A 20654-nucleotide genomic window follows, 5' to 3' on the forward strand; every position below is an offset into this window, starting at 1 on the left:
CCTGAAAATGTTTTCCTCTAGCCTCTTGAACCCTTACTAAATGTATACACACTAAAAGCATGCACCTCTACATAAACACAGAGATAGTACTAGAATCTATCAAATCTCTTAGCTACACATCCCCTTAAACTATCCTCTGAGGCCATTTCTCTCCCAACTTTCCTCATTTTCCTAGAACAAAATTCCATTCCCTGGTCACCTCTTGCCTATATGTGTTGTCTTTTCCTATTAACTTTTATAAGCTCCTTAGAGTGTCTCCTTTAATGCTTGTCTCCCCAGATATAGCATGGTGTTTACTACATAGTAAGTGCTTAACAAGTGCTTTTTATTTCATGCATTACTCATTCATTCAGGAATGTACCCTATTCCCTATGTGCTAAGAACTATGTTAAGTTCTGGGCTTGTCAAAAAAAAGAGAGAGAGAGACTGTCCCTGCTCTCATAGAGTTCACACTATAACTAGGGGAGATAACACATAAAAGAAAGTATAGGATAGATAGAAAGGCACTAAGGTACAACAGGATTTTGGATGGCAAGGCTGACGCGTCCATAAGTCAGATGCCAGTACTAAAGACCTGTAAGGTAGAGAGGCAGAGAAGTTGGTAAGGGTTAGCTGGTCTTCAGACTCATTAGAAAGAACAAATTTGCTGACTTCTATTCCATCAAAGGTATGTGAACAAACAAACAGCCTCGTGGATCCTGGGAAGACCTGGGCTGAGAGAAAAATTGAAGGGGAAAGGCAAGGGGGAAGGGACCTTGGCAGTGGCAGCTCTTGTTGCCAGCCTATCCTTAATGGTTCTGGGAGGACCCAGAGCCTGGAGAGAGAGAAACTCTAGGATCATGTATAAATTCCTGTTTAATATTTAAGCCCTTCACAATCCTGTTCTAACATATCTTTCTAGGCTAGTTAAAGTTTAGTTTGTGTGTGTGTGTGTGTGTGTGTGTTTTTTTTAAACCCTTACCTTCTGTCTTGGAGTCAATACTGTGTATTGGCTCCAAGGCAGAAGAGTGGTAAGGGCTAGGCAATGGGGGTTAAGTGACTTGCCCAGGGTCACATAGCTGGGAAGTGTCTGAGGCCAGATTTGAACCCAGGACCTCCCGTCTCTAGGCCTGACTCTCAATCCACTGAACCACCCAGCTGCCCCCAGTTAAAGTTTAGTTAAAAATATTCCATCCCTCTCTTCCCTCTCCCTGCCCCCTAAAATACACTCACACATAAACCAAGGCAGCATGATAAAACACATCCAAATAGAGTTGACTCTCTGGATACCAACATTAGAGAAAGCTTTCATATTGGGAAGTCTTTAGGTAGCTAGGTGGCACAATAGATAGAGCTCTGGACCTGGAATCAGGAAAACCAAATCCAACCAGGTCTGAGACTCTAGGACAGTTTCTTAAACTCTATTTGCCTCAGTTTCCTCAACTAAAAATGGGGATAATCATACCTACCTCTCAAAGTTGTTATAAGTATCAAATGAAATAATATTTAAAGCACTTGGCATAGTGCCTATACATATAGTTTTGTCCCATCATTTCCAGGCATGTCTAACTCTTCAAAACCCTATTTGGGGTTTCTTGGCAAAGACACTGGAATATATTGTCGTTTCCTTTTCCAGCTCATTTTATAGAGGAAACTGAAACAAACAGGGTTAAATGATCTGCCCAGTGTCAAACAGCTAGGAATTGTCTGTGGCTGGATTTGAACTCAAGCCTTCTTGACCTTAGCCCAATACTCTATCTGCTGTACCACTTAGCTGCTTTAGCACATGCTCAAGATATGCCTGGATTTTGTTCTTTCTTCTGTCCCTTCCCAATCTTGCACAGTTAAATCATAGGCTCAGACCAATACTAACAATAATAATTATGATCTTAAGTCACATTACATAAGGACTCTTTTTTAAAGATCACGCAAAATCAATTGACATTTTAATAAGTGATTATTACATACTATGTAATAGCACTATGATAAGTATTGGAAATAATTAAGAGAGAAAAAAAGTGCCCCTGGCCTCATGAAACTTATATTCTAGAGGGAGAGATCATGTATACATAAATCAGCACATGAGATGAAGACATAGAACAGGATAAATGTCTTAAAATGGAAAGTACTGGCAGTTGTGGGGACTTAGAAAAGACCTCCTTCAGGAGATGTAACTTGAAATGAGTCTTTAAAAAGCCAGAAATGCCAAGAATCTGTGGAAGGATAGAAGTGATAAAGGCCTAAGAGAGGATAGTGGCCTTGTGAGTAGAGAAAAAAACACATTCAAGAAATATTATAGAAAAAGAAATTACAAGATCTGCCAATTGACCAAATATTTGGGGTGAGAAATAAGAGAGAAGTTGAGAAAGACATCAACTTTGTGGACCTGAGCAACATCTCTTGGTAAACAAATTTGATTGACAAAAAGTTCTAAATTTTTTTGCTGTGGGCCAATCAAAACCAAATTATATTTTGATTAAGTTTAGTATGGTTTATCAGAGACAGTTATTTCATAGCCAAGAATAGAAATGAACATTTTTTTCTGTTTTTTCAATATAATTATCTTAATATTTACAATAAAGTAGTGTGATTAAATAATGAGACAAGGAATTCTTAGAAAAAAGAACAAAGTTATCCTCAGTATATGATACTAAATGTAAAAATCAAATTATTAATCAAATCCAACATTGAAAAAATAGCCACTTGAGGAATTTTAGGTCTTGAACCAAGATAATCAAGTGTTGTATCTATCAGAAGTGGTAAAATATATGTTCCAAATCAGTAACTAGTACGGAAATAGAGTTTTGTCAAGGGACCACAAAAGCATATACCTTTGCTAGGTTTAATTCTTTACTCACAGAGAAAGGAAAATTTTTTTCAGTGCAAAAAGAAAGAAAATAAAAATACTTTAAAAGTTATGCCAAAATACTACTGATCAGAATGGGCAATGGTAGAATAAATTCAAATATTGCTATGCTTGACATTCAGCCTTTTAAAAAGTGAAATTGGAATTAGACAATATCCTACACTAAGAGGACTGATCTCTCTCTCTCTCTCTCTCTCTCTCTCTCTCTATATATATATATATATATATATATATATATATAAGTATATACATATATGTGTGTATATATACACATACATACATATAAATATATCAAGGATGATGTTTATACTTCTTAATGGAAAGCTAGTTAATTTTTTTCTACCATCATTAAAGTACAGACCTTGACAGAGAATGTGAGTGTTGTTTTTCCTAGGAGACACTGATATGTGCATTATATTTTCTGTCAGTTTCTTAACAATTACCCTCTCAAAACAAAATGGCAAATTTAAAATAGAAATAGTATCTGACAAGAACAGAGTTTTATGAGTAAGTATCTTTATGTGACCTATGTCCCAGGCCTCTTCAATACCTGACCAGCCCTCCCATCTCTCAAACCTTAGACTTACACTTACCAATTGCTACTTGCTGATACAAAAGGGCTATTTCCTAAGATTTTACAATTGAAAAATCTCAAAACCTAGCTAATGAGTTAAATATATGGCTCATAATTTTTCCTCTTTCCAGTTCCTCATACCAGAGAACTTTAATATATGCATTGACTCTCCCTCAAACACACTAGTCATTCTCTTTCTCAAACAACTCCATTCCCATGACCCAGGCCTCCACCCCACCTCAGCCAGAGCCAAAGATAGTCATAACTTTGCTCATGCCACTCTCCACAAATGTACCACCTCCAGATTCAAGAATTCTAAGATCCCTTATACAACTATAATCACTGGTTTCCACCTCTCTTTCTTCTCTTACCAAACTCTACTCTTGGGATACCCAATGACTTCCAGCTCCTTGAACCCTCCCAGGCCATCTCTCTTGAACTAGCTATTCTCTCCTCTTTTTTCCCAGGTGACCCAATTCAAGTCTATAATACCCTGTTTTCTTGAGTTCCTAAGTTCCTTTATGATTTCTCTCATTCTGCCCTGCCAGACTTCAGCTCTGATTCATTCCCACTATCCACAGCTTTTGCTCTTACATATACACTGCTGAACAAAGGTGGGGGAAAAAAATCATGCTATCATTTTCATTGAATTCTCTACAAATTTATGTTAAGCAGCTTTGACTGGGCCTTCATTGCTAGGTAATCCTTCTATATATTCATTATAAACTCCCTATCCCACTTTCCACAGGGCTTTTCTAAATCTTTTCATCCTTCTTCAAACTTTCCATGGTTCTCCCTTTCCCTACTTCCCATTTCATCAGATGAGAATTTGACTCACATTTTACAGGAAAAAAAAGCTGAATCCATCCTTTGTATTCTCCCTCTTCTTTATCTCATTATCATTCATATGTCTTCTATTACTATATCCTCCTTTCCCTGTCTCACTGTGATGAGGTAGACTTACTGCTAACAAAAGCTAAAAATTCTATCTGCTTCAGCAATCCCATTCCACACTCTCTCCTCCAACACATCCTGTCACCTCTTCTGTCACCCCCACTTTATCATTTATGTTAGGGCTCTCCCTATCTATTAATCTATTAATTCCTTCCATGCTACCTACAAGCATGCCCATACCTCCCATACCCTAAAAAAAGAACCCTCACTTGATCTTTCCTTCCTACTATCATTCTATATCCCTTATGCCCTTGAAAAAGCCATCTATAGTACGTGGTTCTATTTTCCCTCCTCTTATTTTCTTAACCACTTACAAGTCATATTCTGAGCTCAATGTTCCACAAAAAATGGTCTGTCAAAAATTACCACTGATCTCTTAATTGCAAATTCAGCGGCTTTTTCTTAATCATCATTCTTCTTTACCTCCCTCAAGCTTCTGACACTGTTAATCACCTTCTCCTTGATACTCTCTAAGTTTTCAGGACACCAGTCTCCAGATCTCTTCCTCCTTATCTGATCATTCCCTCTCAATCTCCTTTGCTGGATCCTCATAAAGAACACAAACTATAATTGTAGATGTTCCATTGCCTTCTGTTCTAGGTCCTCTTTTCTTTTCATTCTATACTATTTCACTTGGTAATCTTCCAGTGGATTTAATTACTATCTCTATGCTAACAATACTCTTATCTAACTATGCTGCCCCAAACTCACTGCTAACTTCTAGTCTTTTTCTGACTTTGTGACAACTCAAACTGAATGCCCAGTAGATATCTTAAACTCAACATGTCCAAAATGGAAATCATTATCTTTCTCCCCAAATTCTCCACACATATATACCTCCCTTATTATCATAGATAGCAACACTGTCCTCCCATTCCTTAGACTCACAAGCTATGTGTCAGTTTTAATTTACCACTATCTCCCACCCCTCATATCCAATCTGCTGCTTAAGGTATATTGATTTCATCTTTAAAACATCTTTTTTTTTACCCTTACTCTCTGACTCAGTAGCAACTCTAAGACAGAAGGATAAGGACTAAGCAAATGGAGTTAAGTGATTTGCTCAGGGTCACATAGCCAGGAAGTATCTGAGGTCACATTTGAACCCAAGTCCTCCCAATTCAAAGCCTGGTCTTCTATCACCTGAACCACATAGCTGCCACATCTTTTGACTATGTCACCTGTGCTCCTCTGATACTGCCACCACTCTTCCAGGACCCCATTACTCCATGCCTATATTATTGCAATAGCATGCTGGTAGATGTCTGTCTGTCTTATTTCTCTCCCCTCTCTAATCTACCTTCCATTCAGCCACCAAAGTGATTTTCCTAATAGGTCCAACTATGTTCCACCCCCCTCAGTAAACTCCAGTGTCTAGAGAGCCTCTAAGATAAAATACAAAATCCTCTGCTGCCCTTCATTCCAGTTTTCTTATACTCTACTCTCTGCCATATACTCTTAAATCCAATAACATTGGTTTTCTTGTTGTTTCGCAAACAAGATACTTGATCTTTTGACTCTGGGCATCTTCTCTGAATATCCCCAATGCCTAGAATACTCTCCCCCTCATCTCTATCTATTGGCCACACTGCCTTCCTTTAGGTCTCTACTTAAATCTCATGTCCTACAAAAAGTCTTTTCCATCCCCTCTTCATTTGAATACCTCCTCTCTCTTATTTCCTATTTGTACTTATGGAGCTTGCCTGTACATATTTGTTTACTTGTTGTCTTTCCCATTCTATTGAGATCTATTTGAGGGCAGGGACTATCTTTTACCTCTTTTTATTAACCTCAGCACTTAGCATAGTGCATTCTATAGAGTAGTGTAAAAATGGAGATTTTTGAACCCTAGACTTCAATCCCCAGAAGTCCTTGGTTTTTCCCAGAATTCCCAATAATCTCACCTGAGTCTCCACCTGGGCAAGATCACAATTGGTATTTAACTGGCAGTAATGCCTCCCTCTCGCTCTTCCATTCCATTGCAATGATGTAGTAAGTAAGCTAAGCTCTGGGATTCTGAATTGGCTAATCAGCCATGGGCACGTGGTTATTATTTTGTATCCTTGATTTCTAGTAATCCTTAATAAACCTCCTAAAATATAATATTTTATTACTAGATACTAATTTAATTTTTACAGTAGATGCTTGGTAAATGTTCACTGACTGTGGTTAGAAAGGGGTTCCCATCTTCTATACAATCATGTCAGGTAGAAATTTCACCCTATGAAAAATGTAGAAGACACAAAAGACTCACAAGAGACCAGAAGTAAATGCAGAAAAGATATTAAGCATGCAAAGGATTCATAGGAGCTTAAAAACATATAAAAAATGTGCAAATTAATCTCCCTACCAAGGAATTGAAATGAGGGATACCATCAGGGCAATATCTGGCATTATAGTGAATCCTTAGCTTTCCCACAGGGCCATACACAGTGTCTCTGAGATTTGAAGGATCCCCTATGGTTTGAATGCTCTCTCCACAAAGAAAAAAGACTTCTCAGAAATGCAATACCCTTTTCTTCAGATCTACATTGTCCTAACAACTCACTGTAATACTAGAGGATTAAAAACAAATTACCATATTCTGCCTTCCCTCCAGGGCATGGTTCTGCTCTCTACTTATAGGAGTTATACAGGTAATAGTTTTCTTCTTCCAAAAGGGACCACTTGTCTTTTGAGGAATGTCTATAAGCAGTCTATCAAACTCCAAGTCTCTAGCCTCTGACCTTTCCTGAAAGAGGGAGGCCAAAAGATAGAAAATGGACTCTGCTAAAAGTCCTTTCTCCCTCCAGCCCTAACCAGACATCCTGGAAGAAACTCCTTAAGTACCGTTCCCCTGCTTTGTCAACAAGGGGCCAATTCCCATACTCTATAGAGGAAGAGGAATACTTATGAAAATATCGATTCTCTCCCCCTTGAAAACACACACACACACACACACACACCACCCCAATGGTAATCCATTTCACACCTCAGATATTAAATCAGTTCTCCTACCTGAAAAGAGGTCAGTTAATTATGTTAGTTCTACACTACTAAGTGTATGGGTAAGGTTGAGTTTATGTAGGGAAGAGAGAGCTAGTCAAATTTTGCACAATCATTTATTCCCATGGTATTCATTCAGTTGAATAGTATGAATAAGAATTTTTAAATGAATAATTTAGGTGGTCTTTCTTCAAATTAAAATTCTTAGCATACTTTTAACCTGAAACTTTCACATATTTTACTATATTCCAGTTATATCATCACACACATCTTGAGATGGTACAATATGTACATGAAAGAAAGAATGAAATTGCAAAAGAGCAACTCATATATATCTGTCAATCAAGATTCAGAGCTTTATATTTATGAAAACAATTGGCAAACAATTTTACATGTTCCAAGACAGAAAAATGTTGCAACAGATGTCTTGTCAAGAGGCTACAGACTGCACACTTTCATCCATATGTTTTATCAGCCTTGAGAAAGATATGTTCAATCATTTTTTTCTTAAAATCCTCAACAGCACAAAATACCCACATGTTAAGGTATAGTGAAATAGAGGAATTATTTGTAATGCAACACTGACTAGGGGTTTAGGACATTGTTTATACAGGGGTAGCATCTTTAGACATGAAATTACATGATATATAACTTAAACTCCCATATATTAGAAAAGTTGAAACTTATACCAAAATAATGGTGTGGTTGGGGAGGGTGAGGCAAATGAGAAACTTGAGAGAAGAGGAAGAGAAGACTGGGAATTCATTTTCTTTCTTAACTTTTATATGATAGCTGTACAGAACCTGAAATTTACCCATCTTTGCAGTATAGAGTAACAGAATAGAATACAGAACCATTGCTACCTTAATAAAGTTGGGTTATGAATAATTTTCCTACTGTAGTATGTCATAAAAGTTGGAGAGAACACTGGGCTAGAAACACTAATGCCAGAACATCTGGCTGTGTTCTGGGAAGAAGCATTTATTAAATACTAATTTTATGACAGATGTTGTCATTTTACAAATATCAAATCATTTGAGATTCATGACAACTCTGGGAGAAAGGTACCAACATTATCCTCATTTTTCAGTTGAGGAAACAGAATCACAGAGCTAGTAAGTGTCTGGGACTGGGTATGAAATCAGTTCCTCCTGACTCCAGGCCCAGGGTCCTATCTACTGTGCCACCCAATAGCCTCTAAAACAGTTTCTAATGTGATCCTCACTTCAAAAGTCTTTGGAAGCATACTTCAAAACACTTAACAAAATTCAAGGTATTTCATTTTGGTAATTTTAAACAGAAATGAATTTTTCATTAAAATCTCCTAATTGGTGAGTATTTTTTAAAAACAGAACTTAAGTTTTAATTGCAAAGAGTATACATACTCTAGCATAAGCATACTGTGGAAGGAGATGAAAAGAAGCCTATAACACCATGCATAACAATATAATTAGACATGAAATTATGACACTATGAACAACACATGCCCTCTGGCAAATCATTATCTAGAATCTAAAGAACAAATGTAAATTGTTTAGATTTTTGGTTTCAGGGATCATTTTCTTTAAGATCTAATAAACATCATCCCATTTATTTTACATTAGACATGAGCTCCTTGATGTATCTTAATTTTTATTATTTGTCATATAATTGTTTCATCTAAATGCCTATGCTATTTTTATTTACAAAACATATTTTATTTTTCTTGCTTAGTTCCTAAATAAATAAATATAATCCATAATTTGTAGGGCTAATGACTGAATGATCTATGTAAAATTCAAAATGGATATGCAGTTTTTTCTAACATCAAATCAAGATCTGAAAATATTGATGATAATAAAAATTCATTAAATGATTAATGTTAAAATAAAAATTGAAGAGAGGGAAATATATCTATATGTATATATATATATATATATATATATACATATATATATCCTTCTTTTTCTGTGATTCAATTGAGGCATGCAGAGAATTTATGGCAAGAGAAACTGTCTCTGTTACTTTTGAGGCTCTCAAACATAGCCTTAGAGGGAAAAGTGCTCTCTTAGTTCCCTTAGTTGGTTCCACAGGCTACAATATACCTGGATCATCTTGTAACCACATATTTATACTTCCACTAAATCAACCACAACCCTGAGAAATGGGAAAGATATATACTAAACACAGCCTCAAGCTGAGGTGCCTGTAGGAAGAGGAAATGAACATTCCACAACTCCTCACTCCTCCATTTCCTGCTTTGGCTTCCTTCCTAGTGTGTCAGTATACCAAATGAACGCATGGACCACTCATGAAAACCAAGTCTCTAAGTTACTCATAAAGCTACACCTTTCCTCACTTGCTGTAGTCTTAGCTGAGGCAATTCTTTTCTAACTGATAACTTAAATTTGCCTAAATGTCACATAGCAAGTCTTACAACCTATCAAAGGATTACAGCTAGAATGGATATTAGAAATTATCTCACCTAGCTGTGTGATGTTGGGCAAATTACTTAATGCCAATTGCTAGTCCTTTCTGCTCTTCTATATAGAATTAATACTAAGAAAGAAGGTAAAGGTTTTTAAAAAAATTATCTAGTTGAATGAACACCATTTTAAAGGCAAGGAAACTAAAATCCAAAATGGTAAAGTAATGTACCCCAGTCGTAGTAAATATTAGATCAGGGATTTGAATCCAGGTATTCTGACTCTTGGTAGCCAAGTGGTACAGTGGATAGAGAGCAGAAAGATACCTTCCTGAGTTCAAATCTGACCTCAGACACTAGCTGTGTGACCTTGGGCAAGTCACTTAACTCTATCTGCCTCAGTTTCCTCATCTATAAAATGACCTGGAGAAAGAATGGCCTAGAAAACCCCAAATGGGGTCATGAAGAGATGGACATGACTGAAACTACTGAACAACTCTCAAGGCGAAGGCTTCATTCTCTAGAACTGGCTACCATTTAACAGTGGGTATCATGTTCTCTGCCCCTCTGGGTTTTTGTGACCCTTCTCTCTTAGTTTTCTTGCTACTTATTTGACCACACTTTCCTAATCTTTTAACAGATCTCTTTCCATATTAAACCAACCAATTGTGGATGACTCCTAAGACTAGGTCCAGAATCATGAATCTTCTCTTTTATTTCTAAACTATCTCTCTTGGTGAGCTCAACTGTCATAGATTTAATTATTATGTCTATGTAGATGATTCCCAAATCTATATATCTACTGCTAGTCTCTCTCCTGAGCTCCAGTTGCACATCACCCACTGCATATTGGACATTTTGAATTAGATGCCCCTTGGGTATCTCAAACTCAACATATCTAAAGCAAAACTCATTATCTTTTCTCCAAAATCTGTAACATACCAGGCATATCAGCATCTGGGAAGTATGATTGTTGTATTAATATTGTACTACCAGTCACATAGTCAGAACTCTTGATGTTAAAGGGACAGTCCTAGGCACTAGCAAGGGACAAGCAAATTCTTGGGTTGGGCGTGGAGACAGCCATGCTGCCTCTGCTTGGAGCAAGGTTATTAGCATAGGGCGGTTTGAATCAGGGCTTGAAGGCTCACTAGAACTTCATTTACAAAAGTGTGGGATAGATTAAATTCCACCTCTTTGATCTTGTCATTGTCAAATTCAACCAATGTAAAAACCTATGTCATGATAAGTATAGTTCCTAAGGCCCTCAATAAATACTAGGGGGCAAGCACGGACTCCTCCCTTCAGCCTTTGCTGCCTCTCTCCTCTCTCCCTTACCCTCCTCTCCTCTTACCGCTCTTGCTTCTCTGTATCTTTCCTTGCAACCCCAGTACCTCCTATTGCGATAGGAGGCACCAGGGAGTTGACTCCCACCTTTTCTAGCATCACAGTCGCCACCCCCCCCAAGCTTCCCATTGTTCTTCAGACTCTATTGTCTATAGGAGTATCAAGGGGTTGATACTCCCCACCTGTCCTCTTGTTCCTCTTGCTTCCTCGGAGTTTGTTACTCCCCATGTGTTTCTACTTCTGTCTTTGAGTCATTATTATTCTCCCATTTCCTTAGCCCCCTCTTTCCACCTCAGGTTATTTGCACAGATAGATGTTAGAGTACTCCTGTGGGCTGTCGCTATACCTCCCATGGAGACGCTATAAAAATCCTACCTTCTCCCAAATTTCCCTGTTACTACTAAGGCAACCATCATCCTCCAGTTACAAAAGGTTCACAATTTGGGTGTTATTCTCTTGTGTGTTATTCTTGGGATTCAGTCTTCACCATCATTCATCCCACATATCCAATAAGTTACCCAATTTTGACATTTCTACCTTCATAACATCTCTTCTATATGTCTCCTCTCCATTCTCCACTTTGGTTCTAGCCTACATCACTCCTTCCTTTCACTATTTCAATATCCCTCTATTTGGTTTCACTGCCTCAAGTCTTTTCCTACTCTAATCCCTCCTCTGCATAACTGACAAATTTTCTTGAAGTGTATTCTGATCATGTTAGCTCCCTAATCAGGAAATTCCAATGGATTCCTTTTACTTCCAGGAGTGCACAAAGATCCCTTCATTTGGAATTGAAGACTCTTCATAATCTGGTCCCTTCCTCCTTTTACAATAGTCTTTCATTTTATTTCCCTCAGTATACTATACAATACAGCCATACTACTCATCTTGCTATTCTTTGTCATAAAACTGTATCTTCTGTGCCTTTTCATTAGCTGATTCCCATACCTGGAATGCTTGGAATCTTAAAATCTCTAGCTTCCTTCAAGACTCAGCTGACACCTATCACATTGACTAAAATGGAAAAAAAAAGGGAAAAATGACAAATGTCAGAGGGGATGTGGAAAAAATAGGGACACTAATAGTTGCTGATGAAATTGTGAACTGATCCAACCATTTTGGAGAACAACCAGTTTTAAGAGTTATAAAACTGTGTATACCCTTTGACCCAGTAATGACACTATTAGGCTTATTTCCCAAGATGATCAGGGGAAAAAGTAAAAGATACTATTTGTTCTAAAATATTTATAGCAGCTCTCTTTGTGCTAGTAAAGAACTGGAAATTGGAAGAGATACGCATCAGTTGGGGAATGACTTAAGCTGTGGCATATGATTATGACGCAATACTACTGCACCATAAGAAATGACAAATGATTTAATATTGGAAAAACATAGAAAGACCTACATGAAATTACAAAGAGTAAAATTAGAAGAAACGGGGCAACATTAGATATAGCAATAGAACTATTGATTTAAAAATAACTTGAATATGTCCACCTACAAAGAAATAACTGATAAAGAAAAATAAAACATAGTTTTGTATATTCATACATCTTTTTGTCAAATGATGCCTTCTCTAATGGGGAGAGGAGTGGGTGGAAGGTCATTAACTGGGTATTTTAATGTAACACTAAATAAATAAATTTAAATTTAAAAGGCTCAACTGAAATACCAGATTCTATATGAGGCCTTTCTCAGTTCCCTCAAATAAGATAGCATTCCTTCCAAAGTTTATCTTCTATCTACTCTATACATATCTTGCATATACCTAAATATTTATATATGTTCTTCCCTGTTAGAAGATGAGATTGTCTTTGTCTCTGTCCCAGCTCTTAGACTATAAATAAGTGCTTAATAAATGCTTGTTAATGGTGATGATACCACCATAAATGCTAAATATCTTCCATTCTAACAATCTAAGTTAAATGCTAAATTTATATTTAGAATTGCAGGCAATTATTCTTAAAGAAATTTTAGTTGCTAATCAATCTTCCTTAGTTCTTCCAGATTTCTCTAGTTATTGTATGAACAGTATCACGTCTTTCTTAATACTTAAAATTCTAATTCCCTCATGCCTCAAACCCAACCTTGCCTATCCAGGAAAGTGGTCAATATTTCTTTGGTAAAATCTTCTAACCAATTCAGGGGAATGGAGATTGTCCATTTATTTCCAACTGCAGTTCTATGAAGCATACCCCTCCCAATATACCACATAATAGCATTCCCCTAGTGCAAATCATATATTCAACTCAGTCTTGCTTTCCTCAGGATCCGAACTTCAAGAAAGAATATCTACAAAATTGATTTTCCTTCCAGATAAATGATTCACTTGAAGGGAAAAAAATATAAACAAAGATTCAAGATCAACAATTTTTCTGGTATTGATACTCCTTCCCCCAGTGAATAGTACAATCTCTCTATAACTTAATATATGGTCTTCAGGTATTACTGTGGGCAAAACTAAATTCATAACTCTTAGGACATAAGCCACCCTGAATTTATGAAGATGGTTATTTGATAATAGATATGCAGTACTTCACCAGGCTCATACTCAAAATTTTTCATCACTCATTCATTAACTCAACAAGCATTAAGGAATCAACTTCTCGTGTGTAAGACACTGTGCTTGGGTTACAAATGAAAAGCAGAAAGTAAATTCTACTCTTAAGGATCTTACATTCTACTTGGGAGATATACCATTTAAACAGATAAATATAATGTAATTTGAGGTGAGAGTGTTCTGATATGAAATCTTTCTGTAGGAGAGCCACAAAAGAGAAAAAAAGGAGGCAGTACACATGCCTAGGCTTGAAACAGATCTCAATCACAAATTGTGCCATCCCCTTCCCAAAGTCCGGGAGAACCAAACTACAGAAATTAACCCAATAGCCCCAGCATGGCAGATCTCTGAATTCTCAGTGCTGGTCCGGAGAACTGAAGAACCAAGGGAGCAGGACAGGACATAGAAACAGAACATCATATATAAGCCTTATGTGGTATTCCACTAAGCCTAAAGAAAAGAGCTCAGCACTCAACTAGAATCAGTTCTGTCCCCCCAAAAGTCATCTGTGGCAGAAATGTAGACTGGTAAGTCCCAAATAGCCCTAATGGTGGAGGAGGCTGAGTCACTTTAAGATCCATCCCTCAAAGAAACCACTTTCAGAGGAGACAATCAGAAAGTAGGCAAGAGGGAGAAATCACCAGGAGGGTGTGAGGGGATGAGAAATTACCAAAGATCTCAGGAAAGAGAAAATCCAAAGACTTTTAATATAAAAGCATAAATCAACAAGGAAGGTAATAATAGTAGAAAGAAATGTGTCCTCCAGATCTGGGAAATAATTTCAGTCAGCTACAAATAAGCACTGCAAAATAAAGGAAAACAATCCAACACTTGATGAGACAAAATTCTAGACTTTTAGGAAAATATGGAACTACTACACCCTTTTCCTAAGTGGCTTAAAAGAGAATGATCATTGTGAGAATAGCACAGCAAAATGGGTAAAATAGAAAAATTAGAACTGTCTATGACAAGTCTCAAGAAATAAGAGAGATCAATAATAGATCAGGAATTAAAATACAAAGAAATGAATGACAATCTAAAAGAACAGAAGCAGAACCCAATAACATTTAAAGATGCTCACTATACAAGCAAAGAAAAGATACTGATCCTGAAGACATGATGCATAGAGGCAATATAAAAATCATAGGTCTTCCAGAAGAAAATAAAACAACAATAACAAAAAAAACCCTGAACCCCAAAATGCATGAAATAATACAAAAGAATAAATAATTTCTGAAGATAGAAAATGAAAAACAAAAGAATTCACAGATGGTCTCCAGAAACCAATGGACACAAAATCCACACGCACCTATGGTCTGGGAAACTGAGGATCACCTACTCACCCTCCCTATAACCTAAATGCATAGGTTCTGAACTCTCTTGTTCTCCAGCTCCTTATTCTTTATACCAATAACGCGAATACTGTCCTTTACTTTTTCATCCAGATGCTCATTGAACTAAAATACAAGATCTATTAATTTTCCAGGAACAAAACTCCATGCTAATTAACATTTAATAATTCACTTAAGCCCCAGGTTATATCTCTGCAAAATACTGACTTTAAATTAGACCTTGAAGATGTTGAAATGCATTTATGATACTTATAACTGACTTTTAAAAATAATTCTACAATAAATGCCATTTCCTATTTATAAATTGAATCTAATGAAAGAAATTTACTCATCTTGCCTCCAATAATTACTCTGTAACCTTGGGTTAATTGCTTTATCTCATTGGTCTTCATTTACCTCATCTTTAAATTGAGACAGTTAGCCTTCACAGCTTCTGAGGTCCCTTCTACCTCTAGACCTTCTTCAAAGAAACATTTTGGTGGTGTCAGAACTATGCTACATTTCTTAGTACTCCTTTCTTCTGTCCTTTGTCATGTAAAGGAGGCAACCAATTAAAGAGTCTGACCACAATCAGAACAATAAATTCCACCGAAACAAAATTAAACAGGTCTGACTGAAGAGGTATGTAATGCCATGAACATTTGCAGTGAGATCTACATTGCCTTGCAGGAGGAGTGAAGTTAATGCTCGAAATCACTATTGATTTTTGAAATGTGAATTAAAACAACTCTGAATACCACCTCACATCTAAATGTTGGAAGAGATGTTGAAAAATTGGTACACTAATAAACTGTTGGTGAAACTGTGAACTCATTCAACAATTCTGGAGAGCAATATAGAACCAGGTTCAAAGGGACCCAAAAAACAAAACAAAACAAAACAAAAAAAACCTTTTTACTCAGCAGTGCCACTACTGCATCTATATCCCAAAGAGATTGGAGAGAAGGAAAAGGACCTACCTGTGACAAAATATTTTTAGCAGCAGTTTTTGTAGTGGCAAAGAATTAGAAACTGAGGGATTGTTCATCACTTGGGGAATGGATGAACAAGTTGTAGTATATAGGTTTAATGTAATACTATTGTACCATAAGATACAATGAAACAGGATGTTTCAGAAAACCCTGGAAAGATATATGAACTGATACAAAGTGAAGTGAGAACTAGAATAATGCATGTAGTAATAGAAATATTACATGATGTTCCACTGTGAAGGACTTAACCATTATCAGCAAAGCAAGTCTCCAAGATAACCACAAGGGATTAATGATAAAAAACATTATCCACAGCCAAAGAAGGAGCTGTTGGAGTGAGTGCAGATCAAAGCACACCATCTTCTACTTTGTTTCCTTCATGAGATTTTTACTATATGTGTGATAGTGTGTCTCTAATGATATGAGCGATATGGATATATATATATATATATATACACATATATATTCATGAAAGTACAGGTATAATCTATATCAGACTTTGGGGAGGAGGAAGGGGGAGGAAAGAAAAAATCTGAATTTGAAAATGTCAGAAAAATATTGTCAAAAACTGTTTCTACACACAACTTAAAAAAAATTTTAAGGAAAAAGTTTACTGTATTCTTAGATCATTTTACTTTTAACCACTAAGAAGGTAAAAGTACCTCTTCCACAAAGCTATCTTTCTTCTCTAGCATTTCTCTTAATGTCTGAAGAATTTTAATGCAGAGCTTTTCTTCTTTCTCCATGAGCTTCTTTGTATGATTAATCAACCTTAAAAATAATAATAATAATAATAATAATAAATCTTAATTAAGACTTTAAATTCTCTCTAACTTCATAGAAACATCAGGCAAAGAATAAACTATAATCATATTAATACCTGAGGGGTAAAAAAGCAAAACAGGTAGTTATTTTTAAAAGTACAAAACTAAACTTCAGATTACTCACTTTTCCAACATTTAAATAATAAGCTATGCTTTTATCCTATAACATATTACTTTATTATTGAATCATACATTATCCTCAATATCTACAGTGGTAGCTTTCAAATTTAATATTTATGATGGAATATTTCTTTCCTAATTTGTAATTGTAAAATTAATTTGTGTAATGATCCTATGAGGATTATACTTCCCATTTTATAAGTAGAAAAACTTATCCATAATGCAGCAAGGGGACAATAACAATGTTTTGAATATACAGACTTTTAAGTCATAGTATTGAAACAAGGTTACCTTCTAATCTGTGGATGAAAGTAATTCAGTTTAGGAACAAGCTACTTTACTCCCTTGAACCTTACATAGTACTTTCCTTTGTAACTCTCTCATGAACTCACCATGTAATATTGAAAATTATAGCTATCCATTTCATTGTCTAATATTTTCACCTCTATAAGTATCATGAGGTCAGGGGCTGTCATATAAACTTTTCATCTACCTAGGCCCCTATCAAAGAGCTCTACATATAGCAAGTGACATATAAGAATTTTTAGATTTTCCTTCACTCATCATTAAAATATAAAATTTGGGATAAATTTATAGATACAATATATGAGTATATCCTGAAATTAATAACAAAATGAGTAAAGCTAATAATGGGTGTTAAGTTAATAATATGCAATATGGCTCTAAATAAGGAGAATTTTAAAGACCAGATGTCATAAACACACTGAAAATTAATCAAGACATCAACTTTGCACAATTCAGTTCAACTGCATAACAAACATTTATAAAGCACTCATGTCAAATTCTAGTAAATTTTGTTTTTTAAAAATTCTGTTTCATCCTTCCTTACAATTTAGTTTTATATCCACCACATTAATATTTGGGGAATGTGAGTTAAAGCAATGTGGTATAGTTGATAGAGAATCAACCTCGAAGTCATGAAGACTGAGAATTAACTCGAGACTCTGACACATACTGGCTCTATAACTCTGGTCAAGTCACTTAACAAAGCTTTGGGAAATTCTACAAAACATTTAAGTTCCAGAACAAGCATCAAACAACATGAATGAAAGGGGTTTCTTTGTGGAGAATTCTTTATAACAATTAATCAGATGTCTTATCTCAGAAAAAAGGTATACAAATTTTAAAGTACAGTTTCTATCACATGGATTATGAATTACAAAGTAATAACAGAAATGGGAGACATTTTTCCATTTAATAATACACAAAATTTTAAATTAATGCAATAAGTACATTAACTAAATCCCAAATCCTTTCACTTACTTGGACATGAAAGCACCACATCTTATCCTTGCGTCACTTCCCTCAGGAAACAGAAGTTCGGGGCTGTATAGCACATCAACCAACACTGAGAATTCAGCCTGCATCATGGGGCTGAACTGCTGCTCTAAAGAACCCACTACATCCTAAGGAATGAAGTAGAAGAAGTGGTAGGTGAGTCTTCAGGTTTCATTTCCTTTCCATAAACAGTAAGACAGACAAGGATAATGGGCACCCCCAAAGCAGGTATCTTATAGTACCCATTGGGGCCATTCATTATATTCTAGTTTTTTATCATTTAAATTATGTTATATTCTTTAATTTCATCTACTCAACCAGAAAATAAGTTTCCCCTCCCAGAACAGGTTATCATTGCTGTTCCATAATATTGGATTATTGAATTTGATTGTATCCTTGATTAGCTATTCTGTTCCTGTTATTTAACTTGCTATTTTTTAACCAGTGTCAAATACTGTAGTTTTGATTATTATGGCTTTTGAATAAAAATTAATGTCTGGAAATACTTTTCCTCTTTCATTCCTACTAGATTCTAGTCTTTTTTTCTTCACATGAATTAATTTGCTTTATAAATAGATGTGTGTGAGAGAAAGACAGAGACAGACAGACAGAGACAGAGACAGACAGAGAGAATAAGAGGGACAGAGGCAGAGATAGAGGGACAGAAAGAGAGAGAGAGAGAGAGAGAGAGAGAGAGAGAGAGTGTGTGTGTGTAATAGAGTTGTGTAAAGCAACTTCTACCTCTTGGTAATTATATTGGAATAGCAATAGCAATAAGATATATGAAATCATTTATGTTTTATCATATTCACATAGTCCCAAGACATTGCAGTGCCCTTAAAATATTTTTCTTTCTTTCAAGAGTCAAATTTTTTTAATTGCATTTATATAAACCCTGAATGTGGTTTTGTAGATAAATTCTCAGATATTTTGTAGTTATTTTGAGTGAGGTTTCTTTTTCTATCATTTTTTTCTAGTTTTGTTATGGCTATATGGAAATATTGGCTATTTTACTGGATTCATGTTGCATCCTATTATTTTACTGAAGCTATTAATCTTCTCAGTTACTATCTTTAATGATTCTATGAGGTTTTCAGAATAAAGAATCATAGCATTGCAAATACTGATAATTTTATCTCCTCTTTTTCTGTACTTATGCCTTTACTTTCTCTTTTCTTATTGCTATAGCAAGCATTTCTAAAACTATGTGAAATTAAAAGTGAATATAAGCCATTATAAATAACAGTATATTTGGCTTTAGATATACATACTTATATCATATTTAAAATGGTCCTTCAAAGCTCATGCTAATTTTTTAGTGTTTTCAGCACAAAAGCATATGATAGTACAAAAAAAAAGGTATATTTTGCTGCAAGGAAGTTTAAAAAAAAAACTAAAACTAAAAATGATTGGAAATAGTACTTCCAGACCTCAAACTGTATTATAAAACAAAAGTCTTCAAAATGATTTGTCACTACTCTAAACAAAGAAAGAAAAGTTGATCAGTAGAGGAGATTAGATATCAAAAACATTACCAAAGTGTTCAATAAACAATTAGGTCTAACTATTCTGACCCTGTACTTATAGTAACTACTTGTTCTTCTTAATACCAGTATATACTTTTTTTAAACCCCTTACTTTTCATCCTAGATCAATACTATGTTTTGGTTCTAAGGCAAAAGAGTAGTAAGGGTTAGACAACAAGAGTTAAATTACTTGCCCAGGTCATACAGTGAGGAAGTGTCTGAGTCCAAATTTGAAATCAGGACCTCCTGTCTCTAGGCATGACTCTCAATCCACTCAGTCACTTAGCCCCTTACAACAGTATATTCTATTTCTGCATCTCTGCTACTCTGCACCACCATTCTGAATGCTAACCACTTTGAGAAGTGTGTCCTAGAATCCCTCTCTTAGGGTAAGATGCCACCCTCAGGAGCATATCTGTCACCTGGAGAAGATAGTCTCCTAAGGTTCATATTCCTAAGAAGTTCCCAAATGAAACCTACATACAGGGTCTTTCACACCCTTCACCTTATGGGAAAATGCTTCAATTCGATAAAATTTCATTAAATGTGTAGTACATTCCAGGTACAATTCTAGGTGCTAGAGATATAAAGACCCTATGATCTCCCTCCACCATGCTGGTTCCATTCTCCCATAGCTGCAATCTTCCCAAGGCCCCCATTTTAAAGAGGAGCCCAGGCTGATCAACTTTCATTCCCTTCTTGCTTTGCTTCAAACTTTCCAGACATGAATACTATTCCTTCACGTAGATATATCCCTTTCCTACCTCCACCTTTCAATTGTTTCTTGTATCTTGTATTTCCTCCATTGGTGTGTAAGCTCCTTGAGGACAGAGATTGTCTTTATTCTCTTACATATATCCTCAGACCTTAGCACATAACAAGCATTTTAAAAA

At 35.8% G+C, this 20654-nt stretch overlaps 1 protein-coding gene across 2 annotated transcripts in view; it reads right to left on the reverse strand.

The window, feature by feature from the left end:
• Nucleotides 1-20654, reverse strand: part of ITPR2 (inositol 1,4,5-trisphosphate receptor type 2) — a 561528-nt gene that overhangs the window by 213750 nt on the left and 327124 nt on the right. For both annotated transcript variants that reach the window (XM_001363065.4, XM_056799421.1), the window contains 2 exons: nucleotides 18221-18363; nucleotides 16655-16763 (listed from right to left, as the gene is read on the reverse strand). In XM_001363065.4, coding sequence (XP_001363102.1) covers nucleotides 16655-16763; nucleotides 18221-18363 — 252 coding nt within the window. The remainder of the gene's footprint in view (nucleotides 1-16654; nucleotides 16764-18220; nucleotides 18364-20654) is intronic.

The sequence above is a fragment of the Monodelphis domestica genome, chromosome 5 (genome assembly GCF_027887165.1).
Source record: "Monodelphis domestica isolate mMonDom1 chromosome 5, mMonDom1.pri, whole genome shotgun sequence".
NCBI classification, from domain to species: Eukaryota; Metazoa; Chordata; class Mammalia; order Didelphimorphia; family Didelphidae; genus Monodelphis; species Monodelphis domestica.